This window comes from Cygnus olor, chromosome 3 (assembly GCF_009769625.2).
Source record: "Cygnus olor isolate bCygOlo1 chromosome 3, bCygOlo1.pri.v2, whole genome shotgun sequence".
NCBI classification, from domain to species: domain Eukaryota; kingdom Metazoa; phylum Chordata; class Aves; order Anseriformes; family Anatidae; genus Cygnus; species Cygnus olor.
The window spans coordinates 97381696-97406569 of NC_049171.1; the positions used below are offsets into that span (position 1 = coordinate 97381696).

General features: G+C 39.8%; 1 protein-coding gene across 9 annotated transcripts; it reads left to right on the forward strand.

The window, feature by feature from the left end:
• Positions 1-162: 162 nt before the first annotated feature.
• Positions 163-24266, forward strand: RCOR3 (REST corepressor 3). 9 transcript variants are annotated; one of them, XM_040553874.1, is made up of 12 exons: positions 165-333; positions 689-745; positions 6200-6277; positions 7743-7795; positions 9541-9702; positions 10067-10191; positions 11742-11838; positions 14541-14759; positions 16367-16444; positions 17219-17276; positions 22657-22898; positions 23329-24266. In XM_040553874.1, exons 1-12 carry the CDS (start codon positions 237-239, stop codon positions 23671-23673), a joined length of 1611 nt encoding a protein of 536 aa, XP_040409808.1. In that variant the 5' UTR covers positions 165-236; the 3' UTR covers positions 23674-24266. The 9 variants fall into 9 exon arrangements, with proteins under 9 accessions (XP_040409817.1, XP_040409808.1, XP_040409809.1 ...); XM_040553875.1 differs by having other exon boundaries at positions 166-333; positions 11742-11820; XM_040553876.1 differs by having other exon boundaries at positions 260-396.
• Positions 24267-24874: the final 608 nt, after the last annotated feature.

Sequence of the window (24874 nt, forward strand, 5' to 3'; positions counted from 1 at the left end):
TCGAATCCTTCCGCCGCTGGGGGCTCCGCCGGCAGCCCCGCCCTCCCGGCTAGATCCGGCCGGGCCGGCGCGGATGGATTCCCGGGGGGGGGTGAAGGAGTGAGGGGGGTGTGAGGGAGGAGGAGGGGGCAACATGGCGGATCCGTGTTAACACCTCCCCCCCATCCTCCCCCACAGTGCTGCCACCCCTTTTTTCTACACACATTTCCCCCCCCACCCCCCCGGCCCGTGTCGCGATGGAGAAGGGCCCGGAGCCCCCGTGGGGCAAGAACCGGGCCGCCCCCTCCTCCGCCGGGCGCCCCTCGGAGCCGGAGAGCGCCGGCGACGCGCACGGTGCGAGCCCGGGGCTTCCCTGTGCCGCTCCCCCCCCCTCCCCGCCCCCGTGTGGCGCCTGAGGTGTGTGTGTGCCTGTGGGGGGGGGGGAGCGTGGGGGGGGTCACCGCGACCGCCCGCCGCCGGCCCCATTGTTCTGCCGAGCCGCCTCCCCCGACCCCCCGCCCCTTTCCCCGGCGGTCGCCGGGGCTTCGGGGGGGCTGGGGGGGGGGCCGGGGGCGGGGGCTCGGCGCTGAGCGGCGGCGGGGGGGCTCCCGGGCGGCTCCCCCCCCCCCCAGCCGCCACACGGCGCTGGGCTGGGACGGCGCGGCCGTTAACCGCCGCCCCCCCCCCCCCCCCCCCCCCCGTGTTGCAGATGTAGGCATGAGGGTCGGAGCGGAATACCAGGCGCGCATCCCCGACTTCGAGCCCGGTAAATGGCTTTTTTATTTTTAATTTTTACCTCTTTATTATTTTTATTTCACCAGAGTGTGTGTGTGTGGGGGGGGGGGTCCTCCGAGGCTTTGTGCTGGGGGGGGGGACACACATACACTTCATTAGCAGCCCTGCCGCGCTCCCCCGCCGAGGCAGCGCAAGGTTAGGCGCTTTTATCGAGGTTATCTTCTTTCATTAACCGCTATTATTCCCCCCAGCCGCTCCCCGGATCGAGGAGGCGGCGATCCCCAGAGCCGCCCGGCGAGGATGCGCTCGGCCGGCACCTCCGGCACCTCGCCCCGCACGGTGCTGCAGCCCCGGCCGCCCCCCCGCCCGCCTTCCTCGCCCTCCTTCCTCGCCCTCCTCATCCTCCTCTGCCCCCCAGCCCCTGCCCCCGGGGGCACCGGGCGCTCCCGCACCGCCCGGTGCCCGGTTTTTCGGCAGCTTGGCGTTGCTACACCGGGCGGTGAGGTTTCGAGGGGGGTTCATCGGTTCTCGTTGTAGCGGTCGGATGAAGCCTATCTACTTTTCCTGTTCTCCAGACAGGCTCCATTGGTGTCAGATGATTTCCCACCGGAAGAGGATTGGGCCAGAGCTGCTCACACAGTGCCTCCTAAAGCTTGGAGCCCCTGTTGATGGGCACAAGTCCCCACAGGCCAAAGAAAGGCCAGGGGAAAGAAAGGGGGAGGGTGGGATTAAATGGATGCGGGTTCTTGGCATAAGGGAATGCCTTTCCCCCCGGAAAGGAGAGCGTAGTCCAGGTCTCTTTGTTGATGAGACTAACCGCTTACACCTTCTCTTTTCACACTGCCTAAATAAAAATAAATAAAAATGATCATTTCTAATGTGCAGCCTGGGCTTGTTTTTCCTACAGGCCACTTAGAAAAATGCGGAGCGTTTGTTTTTCCTCTGATTAAAAGAGCTTTTCACCCCTTGTAGGACAACTGAGATCCTGTAGTTTCAATTTTGTGAACTACATATACATCAGTATCATTGCACTGGTAACTACAGGACTAATTCTATCCTCTTTTATAACCAGGCATCTTGGGGCTTGAACATGTTGTTTGGGGGCTAGCATTCAATTGATGCTCCCTTCCCCAGCAACTGGGATCAATATATACTCTTTATCAGAGCAGCTCCTTAATGATGGAAACTTTTCTTTAAGTCTTGTAGAAGATATATAATGTATAATATTGTTCCTAGTGCACAAATTTTGATTATTGGGGTGACAAGACTAGCTTTCTTGGAACAGCTAAATCTTTTATATTAAAAATAACAAACTAAAAAACTTCATAGAGTGTAAAAATACAATACGTACCATGTTATGAGATTGGTTATCTGAGGAGATCTCGGCGAGATCTCATGCTTTCATGTTTTCTTTCTGATGACTCTTGAGGCAGCATCTGTGAGAGATACTGGGCAAAAAGCTGCACTCTTGTTGTCTTCTCACATAGGCACGTAGATATTTTTTCATGGCACAAATGGTGAATGGGCATTCCATCAGGCTTCCAGGTTTGCATATATGGATGCAGGCACTATCTCTAATTTACTAACTAATGTTTTTTCTTCTTGGAATTGTTTTAAGGCCCTTTTTTCTGACTGTTTACCAGGTATGTTAGAGTATGTATTTATTTACAGTATTTTGAATGCTTCTTAGCCCCCTTAAAACAAATAGGTGGAAGGCAGGAGTCAGTGTCAGATGAAACTAGATAGACAGTCTAAGGTACAAAGCCTGCTTCTGGTACACGTACAGAATACTGAGTAGAACAAATAACAAGTCTTTGGCCTCGCTTAGCCAGCATTTATCAATATTTGTGAGCAACGCTTTGCAACAATATGTCGAGGAACAAGACATTCATGATTAAGGTTGACAGTAGTAAATTTGTTTTAACCCGAGTTCATGTATGAAATAAGAAATGGTTTAAGAAAAAGTTAATCAACTGTTTGTCAGCCTCTTGGGGAGGACAAGCGATTGAAAGAAGCAACTAGAAGAAGTTAGCTTAAACATATTCACTCTTTCCACTTTCTGCACACCACCCCCATTTTACAGGCAAGCCTTCAGGCAGAGCTGTAACAAATTGCTATTAGATGTAATGACAATTAAAAACACCGAGATAAATTTGTTTGCTGTGAAAAATGGTTTTAATAAAATAAAACCCCTAGATCTCCATACCTAATTTACTGAGTTAATAAACCATCTCCTGCACTCCAGGTTTTGTTTCCTCCTGCTATAGTTTTTTATATTCTTGAGGTGAAATTGTTTCTGCCTCTACTTTCTGCCTCACCTCCTGCTGTAGCAGGATGTTAGGGAGCTGGTGTCCTTATACTGCAGGCCGTCACTGGGGATGCACCATGCTTTGTGCGATCCGCATGAGATGCTGCTAGAGAAGTTTTGTTTTACTCAGAATAAAGAATGGCTGCAGTCCTAACTGCCAGGTCAGGAGTTCTCAAAGGCTTTAGGATGAGTTCTGCTCGCTTAATGCAGAAATACTTATTTCCCATTTACCCTGCTCTTGCGGGGAGGGAGGGTATTAAGAGGAGCGTGTTGTAGCATTTAAGGTCATTTATGGATTCCATTTCTTTGTACACCCTTACAAATTTTCTCCTTCTAACCTCTATATGAAAACAGACTTAGTTAAATTGAAATTATTAAATGGCGTGGTGGAGAATATACAATTTTCTGTTTGTTCCCTGCCATCTGTCCCTGATTTATTTTTTTTAAGATGTCCAATCCTTTAATTTCAAAGCTTAGTTCTTTCTCCTGCTAGTTTCTGTGGTTTTGTTCCTCAAAAAGCCTCAAAAGCTTTCTTAAGAAGAAGATGGGACTTTATATGCTGGGAAACAGCATATTTTGAAATTTCCAAGCCCCCCCAATGCCCTTGTTAAGTTGTATATGCTTCTAGGTACTTACTTTATTCTCAGTACTTGTAATCGCATACAGAACAGCGTTTTCCAAGCATACGTAACTTCTACTAACGCTAAACTGAGATCGAGCACGTGCCAAGGTGTTGCTGCAGTGGTGGAAGCAGCTGGAGTGCCCGTGGGTCACCTCCAGCTAGCCCCGTTCCCAACGGGGTGATGGCAGGGGCGCAGTAGCCACGTGCAGAAACCTTTTCTGAAGTGGCTTGGATGTGGGTGGGGAGGGAAGACTGTGTCAGAGGTGTAGCTCGTGGGCTTTTATCTTCCTTACCGGCATGCAGCTCTGCTCCTCTAACCTATGTGGGTTCCTGTGTTGCCTGGTGTTTCCAGCCTCTGTCCCCAGTAAGTCTTGCGGAGAAGGATCGCGTCACCTTTGGGAAGCAATGCAGCCTTTTTAGGGGTGGGATGGTGTTGCTCGCTTGAATACACGGGGCGCAAAGGACGAGAAGCATTTCTCATGAGACACATCCCGGGCTTGCTTATGGCACAGGGAATCCCTGTGCTGCAGTCATGGATACCCTGGGTTGAGGACAGGATGCCTCCCTACGAGTACCAACCTCCCTGTGTGCATCCCATGCTGCCTGTGTCACTTTGCTTTCCTTTCAGCAATGTGGAGGTGGCACCTGAGAGGTGCAGATGTCTGACTGCTGCCGGAGCACAGCGCTACTTCCCAAGGGTGCGCTGCTGGCAGCTGGCACCCTGAGCGTGGCACCGCACGCGTGATCTCCCATGGGTGCAAATGAGATGACAAATTAAGTTTTTTACCTTAGTACTTGAATACCTAATAGCTGGTTATATCTGTGATATAAACTAGTCTGCAGGTGTCTGTCTGGATTTTTTTTTTCCCAAGGAAAAACTGAGGGTATGCTTACATTAGTCATTTTATGTACACAAATGGAAACTGATAAACTCGTGTTTTCTCTTGTGGTCATCCTGTTCTCTACTCATCTCTTACTGAAAGAGTGGGGTACAGAGTAACTGTCATTTCCTTCTGATAAAGACTGACTGGATGAGAGAAATGGTGTGACTGTAACAGGTTTGCATCACTCTCCATGAAAATACTGCTTTCCTAACGATTAACAAGTGCATACTTTCCTTATCTGAAGTAGAGTGTTACATTAAGGAATTTGCTCTTATACTAAACTTGGAAAGGTTGCTGCTTGTTTGTTTGTTTGTGGTGTATAGCTTACGCTTTGAAAGTGTTGCTTTATGGCTTCTGTGCATATTCTTAAACTTGCTGCAGTTACTTGTCATACAGATTTTAGGCAACACACGAGTTCTTTTAGCATTTCTGATTAACTCGTTTTCAAGTTCACAATCAGAATGGGTCTAAAGACTGCAAAGAAGATAGCAAATACAAAATGCTGCCAAGCTAAAGAGGGAAGAACAACAAAACACAGTACAAGATTAGAAAGCACTAAGTAGTTATCTTTTCCAAAGCACTGTTTTTTTGTTGTTGTTGTTCTTTTATTTCCCTCAACAAGATGTAGAACCTAAATATAAAGGGTGAAAGCTTAAAATGGAGTGAAAAAGTAATTATTTCACTGGGGACATAAATCTGTCCACCTCCAGGAAAGATGCAAGCTAGATTCTTCTGAGGTGCTTCCTCAAGGAGTTTATACTGACACTAGTGTAAATGCTCCAGTTGTTGAGCAGTGTCTTAGCAAGAGAAACTGTTGTAAACAAACAGACTGTAAGAGCTTTTCTGTACTGCCATACATTTGTAGAATATTCATGGAAGATAACTATTAGTTGATGCTTTTCCAATATTGGGTAATTTCTTTAAAAATCTGTTTTTAAAATCAAAGAGACTGTGATTTAGTGCTTTTTACAAAGTTGCATTGGTATTGCAAAACTTGCTTTGTCCTCCTGATAGGTTAGGTGGCTTAGGCTGCTTCCCTTGCTGCATTCAGGTGGAGGAGAAGCAGAAACAAACAAATGAAGGCTCTTCAATCTAAATACTTTCTACAGCAATTTGGTTGGCTGTGAATATCAAAATTGCATAGCCGTGGAAATCAAAACTGTCTGTAGAGATCAATGATAAACAGAATTGTTTCTGGAATCATTAGCGTAGCTTTGTCCTTATTGAAAAGATCAGAGATTGGTTACTATGTTCTACCCCTATCTCATAACTTTATTGTTTTAAGAAAGCCTAGCTTAACATAGTAGATTCCATTACTCCTATGAGAGTGATAAACGTTAGGGTCCTGGTAGACAATCAGAATCCCTAAGAACTGTTCCAAAACAAGCACCTTTAAACTTGGCATCTGTGCCAACTTTAGTAACAGGCTTTAATGCTCAAATTGTGGTAAGTAGGATCTTATCTAGACAGTCCTGACTGAACCTTCTTAGAGCAGTGTTCAAAGTCAGCTATTCAATGTCTTAAAGAATTAATGTGGAATTAATGTTTTTTTTTCCCCTCGCTTTAGTTGGGCCGGACTTCTTAGTATGGTTGACTTTTACTTAGTGTCCCATGAATAGTTGTTCTCAGGATCATATTTATAAATGCTAAGACTTGATTGTTTTCTTACAGGTGCCACAAAATATACTGATAAAGATAATGGAGGGATGCTCGTATGGTCTCCATATCATAGTATTCCAGATGCCAAGTGTAAGTCCTGCCCTGCTTAGGAATTTGAATGTTGAAATTAAACTAAGTAATTGTTTCTTGTATGCTTGTTTGCTCTTTGCTTTACACATAGTGAAATTTCAAATTAGTAAATTAAAATAAAAGAGAAACGTTGTTTTTATTTAGAGAACCATAGGGAAAAGAAAGATCCCCTTCTCTTACTTTGTAGTCAAGTCTTTGTTTCAAATCATGGTGCCTGTGTTACATGTTTCAGACCAGTGTCTGAAACCTTTTGATTATTAATAAAGAAATGAAACACCTAAACATGAGGCACTTGTCACTCTAAATTTCTTAGAGAAGTAATTGCAATGGATATGTTCAGGAAAGATGTGTTAAGGCCCTGTTCAAGGGAATATTATTTTTTCTTTCTCATCAGGAAAAAACTGAGCATTTTCTCCCTGCAAAAGTGACGTGAGATAGTAGAATCATCTTACTAAATGTAATCAATTATCTGCTTAATCCAGTTTAAACCTGCCTCCTATGATAGGATTCCCCATATGTAGAATAGGGTAATAAACTTTGAGGGTGCAGTCATGAGAAACTGGTCCTCAAGACAGTTTCTACATATTACCAGTAGTTAGAGGTTTGTGCCCCTCTTCGCCTTTGAGGGAATGTACCTTATTCTACTGAAGAACAGTTAGAAATAAAATACAGGTCTGATTACTGAACATTTTCTTCGTTCATTTAAAGTGCGATTAACTCTTTGCTGCAGCAGTTTATGGCAAGGACATCTCTGTTTCATTTGAGTAATGAGGATATAATTATTTCCTTTTCTCAATTATGCTCCCTTTTAACTTAATTTAGTTGCCACTTAATTGTGAACTGCAATGGGTGAATGGGATGAGTTTGTTTCTTTAGAAGTAGAGTACCTGTTGAAGATCAAAACTAGCAGGACTTCCATCAGACTTAATTGCCCAGTCATGGAAAATGTTCAGCTCAAAGCTGGGTCTAATATACAAAAATATGATTTTAAAAAATATTGGTGAAGTTAATGACTTCATTGGATTTTTGTGTTCTCTATTGAAAACTGACTTCATGTGGTGGTTAAAATTAATGTTGGTCAGTGAAAATTATATTAGCATCAAGGATATGCATAGTTATTGATCTAGTATCTATTTACACTATTTTTTAACGTTTGTCTGGGCACCCCCATTGTGTCTGTGTTCTTAGGAGAGGAGTGGATTCCAAGAAGACAGTCTTTCTCTAAACAGCTAGTCTCTGATTAGCTAGTGTATAAACTTTAATACAAAATTAAATGTATTAAAGACAGCGAGCTTCTTTACTTTGAATAAAGCTACAAATACATTTGTTGTTTAGGGAGTCCAGGGCCTATGTAGTGTATTAAGGCATGGGAAGACTGTCTTCCCTTTTTAGATGGCTAATTCTGTGTGACCTTATAGCAGAACTCTAAGTACTAAAGAATAACTTTGACATTGCTTTGTTACAGTGGATGAATATATAGCAATAGCAAAGGAAAAACATGGATACAATGTGGAACAGGTAAGTGCCATGAAATGAGAGCGCTAATTTAAAGGATTTTTTAATATAAATGTATAACACGACTCTTTTTTTCCCCTTGGTTACCATTAATTAACGCTGTTTCTCTTCAGGCACGGCAGCAAACACTGCAGTTAAATGGATCTGCATACAGTTGTGCTCTGGATTCTCTGCAAAAGATTGAGCTCTTTGTTTTCATGACATGCTCAGCTTGTAATGTGCACTTTTGAAAGGTTTGGTATGTTTCTTGATACACTGGGCATGTCATGCAATTGTGTGTGTATATTTAGCTAAAGAGTTTCTTAGGGAAGTAGCTTACAAAATCAGTGTTTAATATTAGAATGCAAATATGGTACAATTTTAAACCATTAATTGGGATAGGGACGGAAGTGGTAAGGTCTCGTGCATATTTTTAAAAAAGCAAAACAACTTTAAGAGTTTTTTTTCTCCTAGAGGCAGGAAAACAGAATCAAATTCTGTGTTTGAGAGTAACAAATAAGATTATTTTTATATTTTTTAGTAACTTTTAGTCACCATCCCGTAAAAAGTATAGGTTAAAACTTTGCTGGTCTGCACATAGTTCTGTTGCAGTTTTCTTTGTACATTAACTAACTTATGTAAAACTGAGACTACATATTATAAAAAACAAATAAAAAAACTTGATATACAAATAGGAACATGGTGTATAATCAACTTTTGGAAGATGAAACCTCATGGTAGCAAAGACTTATTAGTTGTCTGTCAATTGCTAGCTGAAGAAGATGCTGCCAGTGTTATGATGCCTAGAGTAGTACAGTTTGGCAATGTTTATTTATGGCTTGGCTTCTGTTAGGAGAGAGAGAATGGAGGGATCTCAGAATAAGTCTACAAAAGGATTAATTTTCAAAGCAACTTATAGTACAAAGTATTTTGTAGGCTGTTCACAGTGGAATAGAAATTCTCTTTGCAAGAGATGCTTGTTGGTTGCCATTTTAACATGAGAAGAGGTTTGTTACGTCCAGGTTATTAGAAGATGTGTAATCAGGGGGTCTGGAGAGCTGATGAGCAACTGGCGATCATGTCTGCACTGTATGGTTGAAACTGAGTGGATTGCATTTCTCAGTTCCCATGCCAGACTTGATGCCAAGTCAGTCATTGATTCTCTGGCAGTAAGTCTAATTAGTCTGAAATTCTTAAAGAATATGAAGAAATGAAGCATGTAAAAAAATATACATTTAAATTTCCATTCCTTATTAGGTGCGTGTGACATGGGAGCGGTCATGCTGTTATGTGTGGATTGGAGAGTTGTAGAAAGACCACTCTCACTTTGAACTTTCAGACTTGCATTTTGGATGATCCTCTGGCTGCTGAAAAGTATTTTTATTTTCTTTTTTTGAGTGGGCTGGTAATAAAGGCCTGAGGGCCTATATGGAACTATGTAGGTGATACATATTTGTGAAGGAAGAAAGCAGGTCAGATTTGAGCCTGTCAACCTTGTTTATGCTATTTCAGAAGTACTGCTGCCATGCTGACCTTAAATTATCTAGCTGTCATAGTTTTAATAAAGTACAGATGTGCCCACTCTTCACACCATCTCCAAAGAGAATTTTGTAACCTATAAGTACATAGCCAATAAATTGTAAATACATTTTGAGAATGGGTTCTGATAGTGAATTTTATGTAAAATAAATGCTTGCTTCTTTAATGTAACTTGTCTTGACATTTTAGAAAATTGACTAAATCCAAAAAGGGACTATTTCTTTTCAAAGGCTCTCGGCATGTTGTTCTGGCATAAACACAATATTGAGAAGTCCCTTGCGGATCTCCCTAACTTCACTCCTTTCCCTGATGAATGGACAGTTGAAGATAAAGTCCTATTTGAACAAGCATTTAGCTTCCATGGAAAGAGCTTTCACAGGATCCAGCAAATGGTAAAGTAAAATTTTGATCAGTAGCATTAAACAGTTCAGATGCATTTGGAACAAGGGCTCCCGTTGGGCTAAAATTTCATCTTGAATTCTGCACAGAAGCTTCAGGCACAACTTAGAATGTAAGATTTAAGTTCATTTCTTCGTGTCTCCTGGAGCTATAGCTTTTCCTCTCTAATAATAAAGTTCCTCCTTGTTCCCCCCCGCCCCCAGCTTTTTAAAAATGCACACAAAATGAATCCCTCGTTTCAATCTCATCCATGCATTTAAGGTATTTGGGTAAAGGTGGTTGTAAACAGAACAGAATTATAAACTTCAGTGGAATGTTAATGAAAAATTGTATTAATGTGTTACTGAATTCTTCTAGCTTCCAGACAAGACTATTGCGAGCCTTGTAAAATACTACTATTCTTGGAAAAAAACTCGCTCTAGGACAAGTTTGATGGATCGGCAGGCTCGAAAGCTAGCTAATAGAAATAATCAAGGTGACAGGTAAGTTTTGTATTCTTAAGTAGCTAACTAGAGACTTGAAGTCTTTCTGTGTAAAGATTTTTTAGTAATTTCCAGACATTGTGCTTAAGCATGAACTGTACTTTTAGATTTGAGCATCTGTGGTGATGTCTCTGCTTTCAGCAAGGGGTTTGATACCTGTGCTTTAAGAACTATATTACTCTGGTCAGTATCAGTTGTTATAACACACCTGAATACTTAATTGATAACTGTAAAAATGGGTTTAAGGAACACAAAGTTTGGGAATGTGGTTTAGAAATAACACTTCATTAGGGAAATGTAACCCTATCTTTTATTGGGAGTAGTGTGTGTGGGTGCAAGGCTTTTTTTGTGTGTGGTTGGTTTTGTTTTTTAAACTAGGATGGAACTATAACTAAAACCTCAACTGCTGTAAAGATCTGTAGCGATCAGAATGCCTAAGTACTGTTTTATAGCAAAACTTTAAAACATTTTTGTATAAATCTTATTTTCAGGAGACATAGAACTATTATGAGTCAAAGGGAATCAAAGCTCAAAACAGTGTTAAGTTGTCTTGGGTAAAGGGGAATGACATTTTACCTGGTTATTATGAAATTAAAATTACATTGCGCTAAGTATACTTGTGTATTATCCTTCACCTTTTTTAAAGTGGTTTAATAATTTGATTGTGTAAGTACCATAATCATGTTTATCAGAAGGCATGACTTTTAATGGATGAAACACTGACAAACCAGAGTAAAAGTGTAATTAATTATGCTAATGAAAAGAAAAACCTCCTGAAATTTAAAAATTCATATGCTTACTTTATGACCGTATAGCTGAAAAATCATGGAAGACAATCAATTTGCTTCTAATACAGCATTTTGAGGTTTTGTGATAACTAGAACTTTTTTTTTTTTTACATTCAGGTTAGTCAGAAATGGTATTGTGTAAATGACTGGAATGGACTAGGAAAATGTGTTCTCTTTTCAATCTTTTGTCTTTGAATAAATTCAGCAGATTGCACATTTCTCTTTCCCCTCCTAAGCTTTTAGTTCTTGAGCACTTTTAACTGGTGAAAAAATAGCCCTGTATTTTTCCATCTTACATTGTCGTCTTCTGCTCCCCACAGACTTAAACAAGGGTTTATTCATACATCTGGTGCAGTGATTGGAAAACTGCTCTGTTAAAACTAACCCAACAAATGAAAGGTTATTTCTAGCCTTGATGTAGTTGACCATCTAAGTGTTCACGCTGGCGCAAGTGGTTGAATTGAAGAAAGGTGACACCAAATTTCTTGGCAGTGGTACCAGTTAAACTATCTTACAAGTGGTTTTGAAACTACAGTTTGGGGTTGCTTGTTTATCGCAATAATTATCAGAATTTAGTAAAAGAAACATGCTTGTAGAAGCTCTATTTTGAAAACTACAAGTACTTCTGAGATGTCATATAATGTATAACTATAAAGCTTGACTACTTAGAATAGATATTTAGAGTAGATAATTCTGTCTTACCAAGGTACATATTTGGGGTTAAAAATTTGATAACGTGACCAGCTTCTTATCTGTCCGCAGTGATGATGATGTAGAAGAAGCTCATCCAATGGATGGAAATGATAGCGATTATGACCCCAAAAAAGAAGCCAAAAAGGAGGTAACAGATAACTTAATGGTGAATGTCAGTTTGTTTGTTTTCTGTGACTGTGTTACTGTGAAGAGCATAACTGGCAGTAGAGAGATTTAACAATTTAACATCTACCTGTTTGCAGCCTGATGAAATCATGGGGTTTTTAGTTTATTGAGATCTTTATGACTTCCGACTGAAACTAAACTTTATATTTTTGTTTTCTATTCTGTGGGCTTAATGTATTTCTCAAACCTTTGCTATCTCCTGAATGATCTTAGTTTTACAAGAGACATGCTATCGCTACCTGGCAAAACAACATGCCCCCTGCTTCTGTCTTGTTACTGTGTGTTTACGGTTTTATTGGTTGTGAATTATTGGAAACTAAATGTTTTCATTGTAAAAGTAAATGACATTTTTTCTAAGAATAACTTTTTTTTGTTCTTTCAAAGCCACAGTGAGGTTATGCATTTCAACTGATCTGTGGCTTTATTGAGATGCTTCCTACCAGTAGATGTACAGAAAAATATTTTTGTCTCATTAAATGATCACTTGCTGCTAGTTTTAGAAATAAGTGCTGTGTATGGGGTATGTTCAGGTTATTATTTTTATTTTCATAAATGTTATTTATGAGCAAGACTAGAAAAGCTCAGTAACAGATGTAAACATTTGTTTTCTTTCTCAACTTTTATGTATTTGTGATTTTCCTAAAATTTGAGTGTTCGTGCTCCTTGAGAATGAGAGGAAGGGACAGTGCAGAATTTCAATATCCCATCTTGAAATAGTATCTTCATAAAGTAGTGTCTAGGATTATTAATAAAACTTTGTGGTTCTACCAAAAATGATGCTGAGTAAGAGACTGTCAGTATTAGATTCCATTCTGTTTTCCTTGACCTTCAGTGTACCACTTTTTCTCTCTAACTGCCTTAGGTAGGAAAAAAGGACAATTACAAAGACCCCTTTCTGTATAAGAGTTTGAGATTTTTTTTTTTTTTTTACATGCTTGTATATGTTTTTTAGAACTTGAAATAGCACAAGCTCTGATAATGAACCTTTTTACTCTGCCGTTATAACGATGTTTGTACCATCTGTTGCTTTGAGTTGCTGCCTAAGCCACTTGTCAATAATGGCTATTTTGTTCAATTTACTTATTGTTTGAATCACGACACATGTTCCAGAATGAAAGTAGTATGTTCATAGACTTCTAGGAACAGGACAATGAGTTTTGCAGTTCTGAACAGCTATTTCATCTACACTTGATAATTATGTGATCTAATATTTCTGGTGAGGTTTACATACTTTCACGTCCTAAGTAAAACATAAACTAAATGGGCTACTTGAATGTACAGGGCAATTGTAATTTCTCTTACCAGAGAAAGCTAAACCAAGCCAAACACTCTAGCCTGGCAGGACAGAAACTTGAAGGAATGTTTTCTGTTTAAGTCTAGACTGAACAGCCAAGAGCTGCAATTTCACACTGAAAGAGCAATGCTGAACCAGAAAACAAATGGTATAAATGGGCCAGAATTATGCTTAAGCTTGGGATTTTTAGATGTCTAAGGTGTAAGGTTTTGTATCAACTTTGAAGGTGGAGCAAATATCCTAAGTGCTTTTAAGTTAGCCTCTGTAACTCTGTGGACTGTATTAAGATGTTACTTTAGCTGGGAAGAGGATGTGCCAGAAGGTCAAGCTTAGGACAGCAATATACTGTTTGCTAGTTTGTACTAATGCTACAGAACATGATAAGGGCTGTTGTTGCAGTTTGTGTTCTTTTCATTGTGATCAGTTGACCACCTGCTCTTATCCTGCATGGATGTCAGCAGGAAGGAGCAGTGGGTAGCTGTTCGAGGTAGAAAAAAAAGCCTGAATCCCATCTTTGTTTTGGTAGCCAGTGTTGGTCTGAACTGAAGAATCCTTACAGGGACAGTCAGTTTTGCTTTTCTGTTCCTGCTCTGTAGGTTGCCCTGTAGGTTACCCAGTTGCTCTACAAGAATCACACAGGTGCAGACTAGCTGTTGTGCAACAATGCCTATTGAAGACAAAGCTGAAACTTTTAGCAAAGATCTCCTAGGTGTCCAAATATATCAAAAGAGCAGTTATAATGACTTTATCTCCTCTTTGCCATCCCTTTCCACTTAAAAGAAGTGAAAAACAAAGTTTAACTTTGCTAAATTGCATGGATTTTTATAAAGACTGCAAAGGTAAATTTATTTTGTCTTCCAAATCTCAAATCGCCTCTCAAAACAAACAGCACTATTGCTTTGCAAGCTGGAGTACTTGCAGCAGGGAAAAATGCCATCCTGCATTCTTGCCAGTCCTGGTTGACTTTCTCTGATTCTACTCCCCAGCTTTCACCTGATATCTCTGTAGCTAACCAGAATGAAATGTATAAATCCCCTGATTACTTGGTTTAAACATACAGTGTATATATTCTTTACTTTCTGCATACGTAAGAGGTTTGTGATTCCAGCCCTCTTTTACAGTATTGATACTGTGATTTCTTTACAGTTTACTGTATTTTCATCTCTGTTCAAGAGGGGAAAAAAAAAGATTGAAAATGCAAATGGCTAGTATGCCATGTTACTGCATCTGTGAGACTTAGTTTGGATACTGCATGCAGAGGAGGATGTTAGGTTAGGTTTTCTGGGTCATAAACATGACATTACAATGCTATGCAATACGTTATTCTTTAGAGAAATTGAATGTAAGTTACTGTTATTCTTTAATGATTTATTTCTTGTAAATTAAAGGGCAATAATGAGCAGCCTGTTCAGACCAGCAAAATAGGGCTGGGTAGAAGAGAGTATCAGAGCTTGCAGCATCGCCACCATTCTCAGCGTTCCAAATGCCGTCCACCAAAAGGCATGTACCTGACCCAGGAAGATGTGATAGCTGTTTCCTGTAGTCCCAATGCAGCCAACACAATTCTTAGACAGCTGGATATGGAACTAATCTCATTAAAGCGACAGGTACCATGGGTTATTGGTCTTGTTTTGTTTTCATCTCAAATTGTTCTTGTAATGATTTTGTAGATTATAAGATTATTTGTGAAGATTGTGAACCTTCTTTAATGCAAGCCTTCCAAATTTGTTCCACAGTTATCACCAGAAAAGCTGGATACTAGCTGTTCTTCGGTTTTATTTTTTGTTCACATGTTTTGTGGATAACGTGAAACAAGATGACCCCCTTAAAAAGGGGAGGAGGGGAGTATGGCATGAAAACAGTGTTATTGATTTGGGGACAGGAGAAAACCGAAGTCACATTTATTTTTTTTCCTAACTTTGTTAAAAAGCATTTATGTGACAAGTGAGAATAAGACTAATGAAGCAGTGGAAGTTGTATTTGTTATGCTTAAAGTTGTAGCTGTCTTCCTGGACGTCTTACCCCACATCACATGAAAGTATAAGGGGGAAAAATCATGGGCCTTGTTAATTTCTCTGTTTGAATTGGTGAGCTTTCTACTTCTTACTAAATTTAGAACAACTGCTTTATAGTCTTCACTTTTAAGAGGACTATTGCTTGCCTGCCTTTGCATGAAGAAGTTAACTTGTGGCACTTAAGTGGAAACACAGAATCTATTCAAACTTCTAAGGGTACAGCAGTATGTGCCTGCTTGCTTTCTAGGAGGGATGTGGCTACAAATTGAAGGCTTATCTCCTGGAATTTCTGCCTCCTTATAGACTGCTAAGAGCTGCCATGTTGCAAAGTCATGGAGTGAACAAAGGGTTTCGTGGGCTTCTTGCTCCCTTATATTCTTTTGCAGGAGAAATATGCTTCTTTCTATCACAGCAGGACTTTGGGACTAAATAGCATAGGTGGGTTTCACTGTTTAGCCTGAGTGTAGGTGAGTTACACCCTTGAGGTTGTCTTTCTCTTCTTTTCTTGCAGTGATCTCAGGGACACAGCCTTTGGAATCCTCCACTGCGTTGCCTGCTTTTGTGTCCATACTTAAAGAACTCTTACAATAACTATGCACCATAGTTTGCAAAACTATGTTCTCACTGTGTTACCTTATGTGCATCACTGTCAGGTTTAAATGGTTAACAGACATGTATATGTACAATTTAGAAGTTCTCTTCATAGACTAAGGTATTTTATTTACATATTTTAAGTAATTTCCACGTTATGATGGTCTTAGATCAAGAAAAAGCGGTCTGTCAGAAGCAACTAACTGGAAACATCTCATACTTTTCCATTTTTTTTCAAAGTGCTTTTTGGAGAAGGAAGAAATTTATGTATACAGTACATTTCACTTAGAAACCTAAGAACTATATATTCTGCATTCTTCTTCAAGAACACGTGTATCATTATCAAAACTTGCATTTTATGTCCTTCTTTTAATACTTCTTCAGACTGTTCTTTTGAAAGACTGGCTTAAATATTTTTCTCTCCATAGTGAACTGTGCTGTATCTTTTATTACTTTTTTCTTTAATGGTTAAAAGTAGTGAAGCCTTAAACCATAATATTTCTCTTTCTAACTTAGGAGGTACACTTGTGGCAATCCTAGTGAAGATATATGTGTAAAGTGACCAACTTTCTTTGTGGAGCTGATTAACTTTGTTGTTTTTGACCAAGGTTCAAAATGCTAAGCAAGTAAACAGTGCACTTAAACAGAAAATGGAAGGCGGGATTGAAGAATTCAAACCTCCTGAGGTAAATCAGCATAAATATCAGAACTTGTGGCCTTGCACTTACATTAGTGGGAAGCTACAGAAATATGATTTGCTGCAGCATAATGTTTGCATTTCAGCAACAGCTTAAACAGGATCCATTGAATAACATGCTTTGGTGAGTCCGTCTGGTCTTCTTACAAGAAATTAGTAGTAGGCTTTTTTATAGCAACTGGCTGAATAAAGAAGCAGAAGAAACTGAAATGTTGTATCCGTTCATGACAATACGGAGCTGAAACTGAGTCCTGATATATTGTTTTTCTGATTAAAAGTAGTTTATGTGGATTGCTAGCAGTAAATTCTATGTTCTTTGTGAAAACATCAGTATATATAAATTTGGGCATTTGAAGTGAGTGATATATTACCACAGAGGTTCTCTTTTTGCTTGTTTTAAGGGCTTGCAAATGAAACGTAACACGAATGCAAAACACTCCCGACACCAAGTTTTAATAGTTTAGATAAATTTTACAGTTAAATTCGAATTCTGCCCGCATAAAGATCATTAGCTTGTGCTTAAATTATGTTGTAGGTGAAGAACTATAATAAAGCAGAGGAAAAACTGTTGCTGTAGATCTAAGCTCAAATCCTTAAATGCTATGTCCTGTTCATGAAAGCAAAACTTTATGGCTTACAACCAAGAGATTTTTACTTATGTAATACAGTCTGTCGTGTGACTAAAACACATTCTAATGCTCAGATATTTTACAGCTGTTGAAACATTTTAATGATCTTTGTGCCATTTTTCTAATTTTAATAGTCTAATCAGAAAATCAATGCCCGTTGGACCACAGAAGAGCAGCTTCTTGCAGTACAAGGTATGTTAATAGTAGTAGCAACTTGAAATCTGATGTGAAGAATTTTAAGAGGTCTTCAGGCGTATGTTTATGTTTCCTTCTAATGAAAGATGAACTTTTATCTGGTCTTATAAGGAAGTCACTGAGAAAACAACAAAACTAGTGAGAATATTTAGCGTATTTATTCAAGCAACATGACACTAGTCTTTCAGTTACCTATATTAAATCTCAAATAGAAAAGCTAAGATGGGTTTAACAGCTGTATTAATACTGAAAAGTCCCTCCAATAGTTTTCTAAATAACCTTACATGAATTTCTCCAAAGTGGAAGACTGAGGTAGTGGTTGAAGTAATAAAATTTGAAGCAAAAAGTTGTTAAGACATCTTTCCATATCCTTAAAGTAGCAAAAAGGCAGAAATAAAATTGCTTTACAGGAAATAACATTTTTTTTTCTTTCTCTGCTCAAGAGGGAATAAAAGAGCAGATGTCTAGCCAGCCTTTAAGAGTCTGAATGGATACTGAACTAACTGTCTTATTGGAGAAAAAAAAAGATTATTTTCTAGCAGGCTACTAATAGGGCTAATTTGCTGTTATTTCATTTCTATGAAAGAAAATGGACTCTTGTCCTGCTTCTATGTGCACTGCCTAATCAAAGAACATGCAAAGGAAATTTCTGGAGAGCCTGTTACTGTTCTGAAGTCGTCATATGTTGACTGATTTCAGTGGATCATCTTTTCTAAGATAGTACAGATCAGCTTAGGTACATGTGTCTACAGTATATCCCTGTATTCTTCACATGCTTTAAAATGAAAGACTGAATTTTAGTACCAAACCTTCAGTTAGATCAGGATAGGAGTTTAAAGTTGTCAGGCATGCCATACCTGGTAGTCATTTGCAAGAAGACTGATCCCGAAGTTAGGCTTATTTTGAAATGTGAATAGAAATACTGAAGAGAATGGTGTGTCTGAAGTCATGCCTTTCAATTTACATGCCTCTGAGACTGGGATTTGCATCTCCAAACCGTTTTCTGTCCCAAGTTCTTTTTCTCAGTATTAGTAACTAGCTCACTTTTTAATTTTCTGAATGCAACAGAAGGAGGTGCTTATCTTTAATATGATTGTCTAGTAGGTAGAATGCTTGCTGTAGAATTGGGGATAATCCAGGTTCATTGTGCCTGCCTTAGGATGAAAGGATTCAAATCATCGTGCATTTTCAGAGTTTAATTATCAGAGCTCTAACCAAGGAACAGTTTGGGAAGTGATAAGAATGCGCTGAGCTTTTGTTAAGCTATGGCACTATGTAATCAACAACAGAAAAGAGAAAACTGGAGCATGGAGAAAAGAGAAAGAGGATTGGTGATTGCCTGGAGAGGAGTTCTAGCCTTCTGGCCTCTCCCTGAAGGAATGTTTCATGTCTTATAAAGGTAGTCAGCCTCAATACTTATGGGTGGGATGAGAAAGCATGCCTGCTGGAAGAAAACTATTTTCACTGAACTTCCATGAGCTTCTTGTGTATATCGTTTCCATTTTAGTCCCCTTCCTTGGCCACTGTATAAAATGGGGATGGAAGAACACCTTAGCATGAGGGACAAAATATTCTTATCCCACCCTTACCTTTTGTCTGGTGTTAAACTCTCCCTCCTGACATGAGTGTTGTAGGTATTAAAATCCCATCCCTTGCTTCAAAATAATTATTTGAATTAGTAGCCTAATATATGAAAGAGCCATGCTATCTTTTGCTCTGACTCTGCTTTTAAAAGAAGTAGCCATGGCTGCTGTACTAAAAGCCACCGTAGTGTGTGTTAGGCTTGAACTTGCCAGTTGACTTGAGCATGGGGACATTTAGTTTGTATGCTTAAAAAAGATACAGTTCATCAAATACTGATTTATTTTGGCATGTGATTTTAATAATTTTACAGAAATCATAAGCATTAATCAGGTAGGTGGCATTTCTGGGATTTTTTCACTGTAATTCAGATGTTAAATCCTACCACGGAATCAGAAGAATAACCTGCAGTAACACAGTTTTAGTACTGTTTTTTCTAAACGTGAAATAACTCTTGTAGTCTGTGGGCCAATCTCAAGAGATTGGCAGTAACTAAAGAAGAGAGGTAATGCAAAAAAGACCTTAAGATATTGCTGAGTGTGTAATCTTAAAAGTAGCATGGCTGCCTGCAGTGGGGTTGTGAACTCAGACTTATGATCTCTGAGCCAATCTTGTGCAGTGTAGTTAATCACGTTACTGTTCAACTTTGACAGTTCGTCATATGAGGTGCTCTTAACTTACAAAGTTTATTTGTGTATAGAAACCTGTGAGCACAGTCATCTTTTCAAACTAAGATTTCAGCCATTTGAAAATTGTATTTGCAAAAATGTTTTAAGGCATGTTCTAAACAACACAATTTGAATCAAAAAGCAGGCATGATTTTCGTATCATTGCAGTGGAAAACAGTTGGAAAAAACAACTCTACATAAGCTAGTTGCCAGGAGCACTATAATCACACCCCAGTGGAACTGCAGCTGTCATAACCTGGAGGTTGTGGTTAACTGTTTCTGCCTCGTTGTGGTGCTGTATTATATTGCTTTGGACTCAGGCCGATGTTTTTGTGCGCCTGTCAGTGTGTGCTCTGCTGCACGACATCAGACAGCAATAGGCAGTGTAAAACTCAGGCTTACGAGTTTCCCCGAGTTGCACATCTAAGATGAAACACTGTAATATTGAGCAAGGTTAAGTGCAGCTCTTACCTGGGCAGAGTTTTGAGGAGCTTGAAGGGTTCCCAAGAACAGGACTATTTCCATCTGAGCCAGGGCAAGGGCATTTGTGCCTGTGAAGTGAGGCTGTGCAGCTGTATTTTGGATTGCACTTGCAGCAGCCTAATAAAATTATTTAATAACATATTAAACACTTTAGAAATAATTTGGGTGATGTTTAGCACAGAATTTGTAGAAGGATGTGTATGTAAAGCCCGCCAATTTGAAAGGGATGATGAGTTGGCATGAACTCTTACAGATGTGCCAACATGTGTAAAACTCTCATAAACAAGGATTGAACTCCCTCTGTTTCTGATGCAGCTTAAAAATGCTTTACTATATCGTTGTGTATAAGCCATTGTGATGATGCTATAGCAGTACTAAATAACACTCTGTAAACAGTCCAAAACGATAAGTGCTGTGTGTAGCTAAAGTGATGAAACTTATTTTTCTTTAGATGTTTCTCGTCGTTGGGCTCTCAGTGAAGGCGCGATGCACTGTTTTCCAACTGTCTGCTTGGAAGTAGGCTTTAAGACCTTGCATCTGCCAGCTTCAGTTCAAGTTAGCTAACAGGTTCAGCTGTTTTGCAGGTTAAGGGGAAGGAAGAAATACAGAGAGCATAATAACAGAAAATCCTGAAATCACTAAAAGTCTGAAGTAGTTTTCAAACAAAAATGTGCTTTGTTCTGCTGGGCACTTTGTTCCCTTAAGGAATTCTACAGGATGTTAGGTATGTTGCTGTAGACATTTAACGGCCATCATAAATTAGTAAGGGTCAGAATGGCAGGGCAATCAATATTAAAACATTGGCGGGAGTGCTCTGTGGGCATGTGCAGCTGTTAAGGGGTTTAGCTAGTACTTTGAACACCTGAGAATGAAAAGCCAAATCCCTGTATTTGCCTTGCCTAGATATGTTCTCTCCCACAAGGCTCTGCTAGGTCCTTTTGTTTTCTTTCCAAGGTTCTGGCAGTCAGAGAGGTTGGATTCTTTTGTATGCCCAAGAAAAGATCTTAAATAATGTAGCCAGGCTCTTGACAGTTGTAGCATCAGCTTCAGCTACAGTAATTGTTACTCTCCTAGAGCAGAAATTTTCTCTTGTGTATATGCAAGAGAAGTGTGTACATACATGTACATGCAGAGTGTACATGCCACATCAGAAAGGCCTATTAATGAAGCAAGTAGAAAATAGCAGAACAAGATGAAGATCATACTCTTAACAGTTAAGTTGAAAAGAAGCGTAGCTTTCGGATTTGAAACAACTCTCACCTTCTGAATCTTCCATTTCACTTTCTGAAGCAAGACATGAAATTAGGCATGAGACAGGGTGCCTGTCCTCTAAACACTGTAATATATTCTGAATGAGTTCAGCTATCAGGAGCTTCACATAAGGAGTCAAATTGTAATTCACTCATGCATAGCTGAGAGCAAAAATGAGTCTTCTGTTTATTGAGCCTGGAGTGTGCCTTACAGTACCATAGAGTACAACCATGTAATGTTTTATTTCTCTAGGCTCTAGACCTCTGGCCACTTATGATTAAAAATAGACTTTGTGCAGCTGTGTTCAAGGATGCTGGAGAGCTTCGGGATTTTCTTCTTAAGCAAGAGAGAGGAGTAATTAGACGTACCCTAAATAAAACAGAGAACCAATAAAGTTCAGATTATAATTCCAATTTTAGGTTTAAAATTACAAAAGTCTGTAGACCTTTTGTTGTTGTTGTTATATGCAAGTGCCATTTTAGAACTTTAAAAAGCCCGTGTTGGTATTTTTTGAAAGGTTCAACAGTGTTTTCTTTTGGAGTGCTTGTAACCTACTGATATTGGTGTGAAAATGAATGAAAAGAACAATGCAAAGATCTTCTGTCATGCTGCTTCTTGCCGGAAAATTTGATCCTGGAGGCTTGTGCTGGGCTGTTTTAGAAACAGACACCAATAGCTTATATTTATTTACTTTCCCCTAGGTGGTTGTCCCAAAACTCCAGATTTGTTTACCCAGCTTGAATGCTGAATGAAAGCTTTAAAAAGACTTTGGCCAGTGAATGCTGACCAGTTACCCTCGGTAGCCCCAGTAGAGCGTTCTACAAATGGAGGAATGAGCTGTGTATTGTGACTTCCAGACCTGTGCCCCTGTGCGTGGTCCGGTGGCTGCTGCCCTCAGTGCTCCTGCTGGCCAGCTCTCGCACAGGTGGTGGGCAGCTGGCACGGAGGGAACCTATCGAAGCTGTCAATGTTTGTTCCTTGGCATTTCTGACACCATGTCTTGTTACAGCTGTACACACTTGTTCAGTCACCCTCCCTCTCCCATCTTGAACTTAGCTTGGGCTTCTGCCTTCAGTCCAAGCACACTGAAAGATTTACTGCATTTGTCAGAGGCCAGATTTCTGTGGTTTTAGGTTGGGAGGCTTGGTGAGTAAGCCAGGATCTTTAAGAAGAGTGGGTAATGACCTTTTAATAAAGTTCTTCATTTATATGTTGATAGCTATGCAATTAAATTTTTTTGTTTTAATAGAAATTGAGGCCTTCTCCTAATTGAGAAGTCCGCCTAATTAGTGAGTCCTTGGTTTGCAGGTCCCGTAGGTTCTCTCTATAAATACATCACACGTAGCTGTGTCTGACTGATTCTTCACAGCTATGTTATTTACTTTGCCTTCCAGGTGTCCGCAAATATGGTAAAGATTTTCAAGCTATTGCAGATGTAATTGGCAACAAGACTGTTGGCCAAGTGAAGAACTTCTTTGTAAACTACAGGCGTCGGTTTAACTTAGAGGAGGTATTGCAGGAATGGGAAGCGGAACAAGGAACCCTGGCTTCTAATGGTGATGCTTCTGCTTTAGGGGAGGACACAAAAAATACTTCTAATGTGCCATCAGGAAAGAGCACTGATGAAGAAGATGAGGTGTGTTTTGTGTACCAGATATAAGTAAGCATGGGTTGAGGAACAGCATTTTATTTAGTGATATAATATAAGGTTAACTGGTGTGGAGTGGCAAACCACATTCTAAAGAATGATGATAAGCTTGCATAGAACTTCAGCCAATGTCGTTAACCCACTGGGAACAGGACTGCACCTTGCATAGTGACGATCACGTTACTGTTTTATTGTTAAAATACAGTTCTTGTTCTAGAAAGAAGACTCTTGCTTCATAAATATTTTTAGTTCTGCTGTCTATAATATTTTGGTTGGCGATTTCTTTTCAGTAACTTCTCAGTTTTTCGGTTTTGTTTGATAAATGCTGTTTCCTGTATAGTGGACAGTGGCAACCCAACGGCATGGCGTTCTGGCTGGGACGGCTGTTCACGCAATCTTGTCTTTGTCCTTTGTGCAGGCACAAAGCACTCCGACCACTCAGTGTTTAGGCCCTTCACCTCCAGCACAGGCATCTGCTCCAGCACCTACCGCTCCCATGGCAACTTTAAATCAGCCACCCCCGTTACTTCGACCAGCGCTTCCTGCTGCTCCTGCGCTCCATCGTCAGCCTCCGCCACTTCAACAACAGGCGCGATTTATTCAGCCAAGGCCAACTCTAAATCAGCCTCCCCCGCCGCTCATCCGCCCAGCTAATTCCATGCCTCCTCGTCTAAACCCAAGGCCGGTGTTAACCACAGTTAGCGGCCAGCAACCACCCTCGCTTATTGGAATTCAGACAGAATCTCAGTCCACCCTGCACTGAAGAAATAAAGCAGAATTATGCTAACTCCTACAGCTGAAAAACAGTATCAATGTACTTTTTTTTTTTTTCCAAATAATGAAGGGGAGAAAACAGCAAGCCTTCACAGGTATCAGACCAGTTTTACAGAGGAGCGAGATAATAACCAGAAATGGAACCACGTGAACGACCACCTGTATAAAAATATTTTTTGTAGAAGACTTGTACAGCAGAATAATGCCTACAATACAGCCCTCCTCTGTGTGAATAACTGTTGAAGGAAGCTAACTTCTTACATGAATAAATGGTCAACACACCAAGATTTGGTTTAACTGATTTTTACTCTATTTATTTTATTACAGTTCTTTGTAGTCAAACATCTAATTACAGAAAAGTAGTCTGGCAAACCTAGGAATAAGTAATATTGTAGGAGACTTAAATGTAGCGTTATTTTTGTGTGTGTGTTTTTTGTTTTTTATTTTTTGTACTTTTTAGTGGACAAAAAAAAACTAATGGCCTTAGGTTCAGAATTTTTGGCCCTGTTTAGGTGACGGTAGTAGCATTTCATGCAATTGTAAAATGTAGGTGTTTCTTCTCCATGTTTTTCCCAGAACACTTTTTTCTTGTTTAAAAAAAAAAAAGGTACGGTCTTATTAAATAGTCCTCTAAAAGAGTGTTCTAAAAACTCAATGAGCTGTTGTACCAAACATAATAAATCTCACGTGTGTTCTAATCATAGAAGTTATCTGAAAACAGGAGTCCAGTGTCCTACTGCAATGTCACTCGTAGGCTGGGGTAGAGAGAAAGGCAGCAACATCCATCACCCAGGACGATTACAGGGGAGGAACTGTTTAGCAAGAGCTATTCATTTAATTTGTTATTCCATGGATTCTTCTAACTTAAGTACAGTAGAATTTCATTCCTCTGAGAATGTCTGTTAGCAGTTCATATGCATTAGCTCATTGATCTCTTGTCTAAAAATTCATTGTGAAAGTACAGAGGCTGATGGTGGTAGCATGCTGTGGCAATAGGGCTCTCTGCTGCCGGCCCAGTCTGAGTGTTGAAGGAGTATCTCTGATTTCTGCTGTTGCCGGCAGAGTTGAATAGCTGGGTTGAGGCTATCATGGCTTTTTTCTTTTGTTTTGTTCACTACCTAAAACCTGTATTTGGATTTTAATTACAGCTCCCAAATTTTAGGAGATTAAAAGGTTATTATTTTCCTGTG

Coding starts and splice junctions, on each gene's coding strand:
- RCOR3 (XM_040553874.1), top strand. CDS start 237: ATGGAGAAGGGCCCGGAGCCCCCGTGGGGCAAGAACCGGGCCGCCCCC. Junction 746..6,199: donor CATCCCCGACTTCGAGCCCG/GTAAATGGCTTT, acceptor GTTTTCTTACAG/GTGCCACAAAATATACTGAT. Junction 10,192..11,741: donor AGAAATAATCAAGGTGACAG/GTAAGTTTTGTA, acceptor ATCTGTCCGCAG/TGATGATGATGTAGAAGAAG.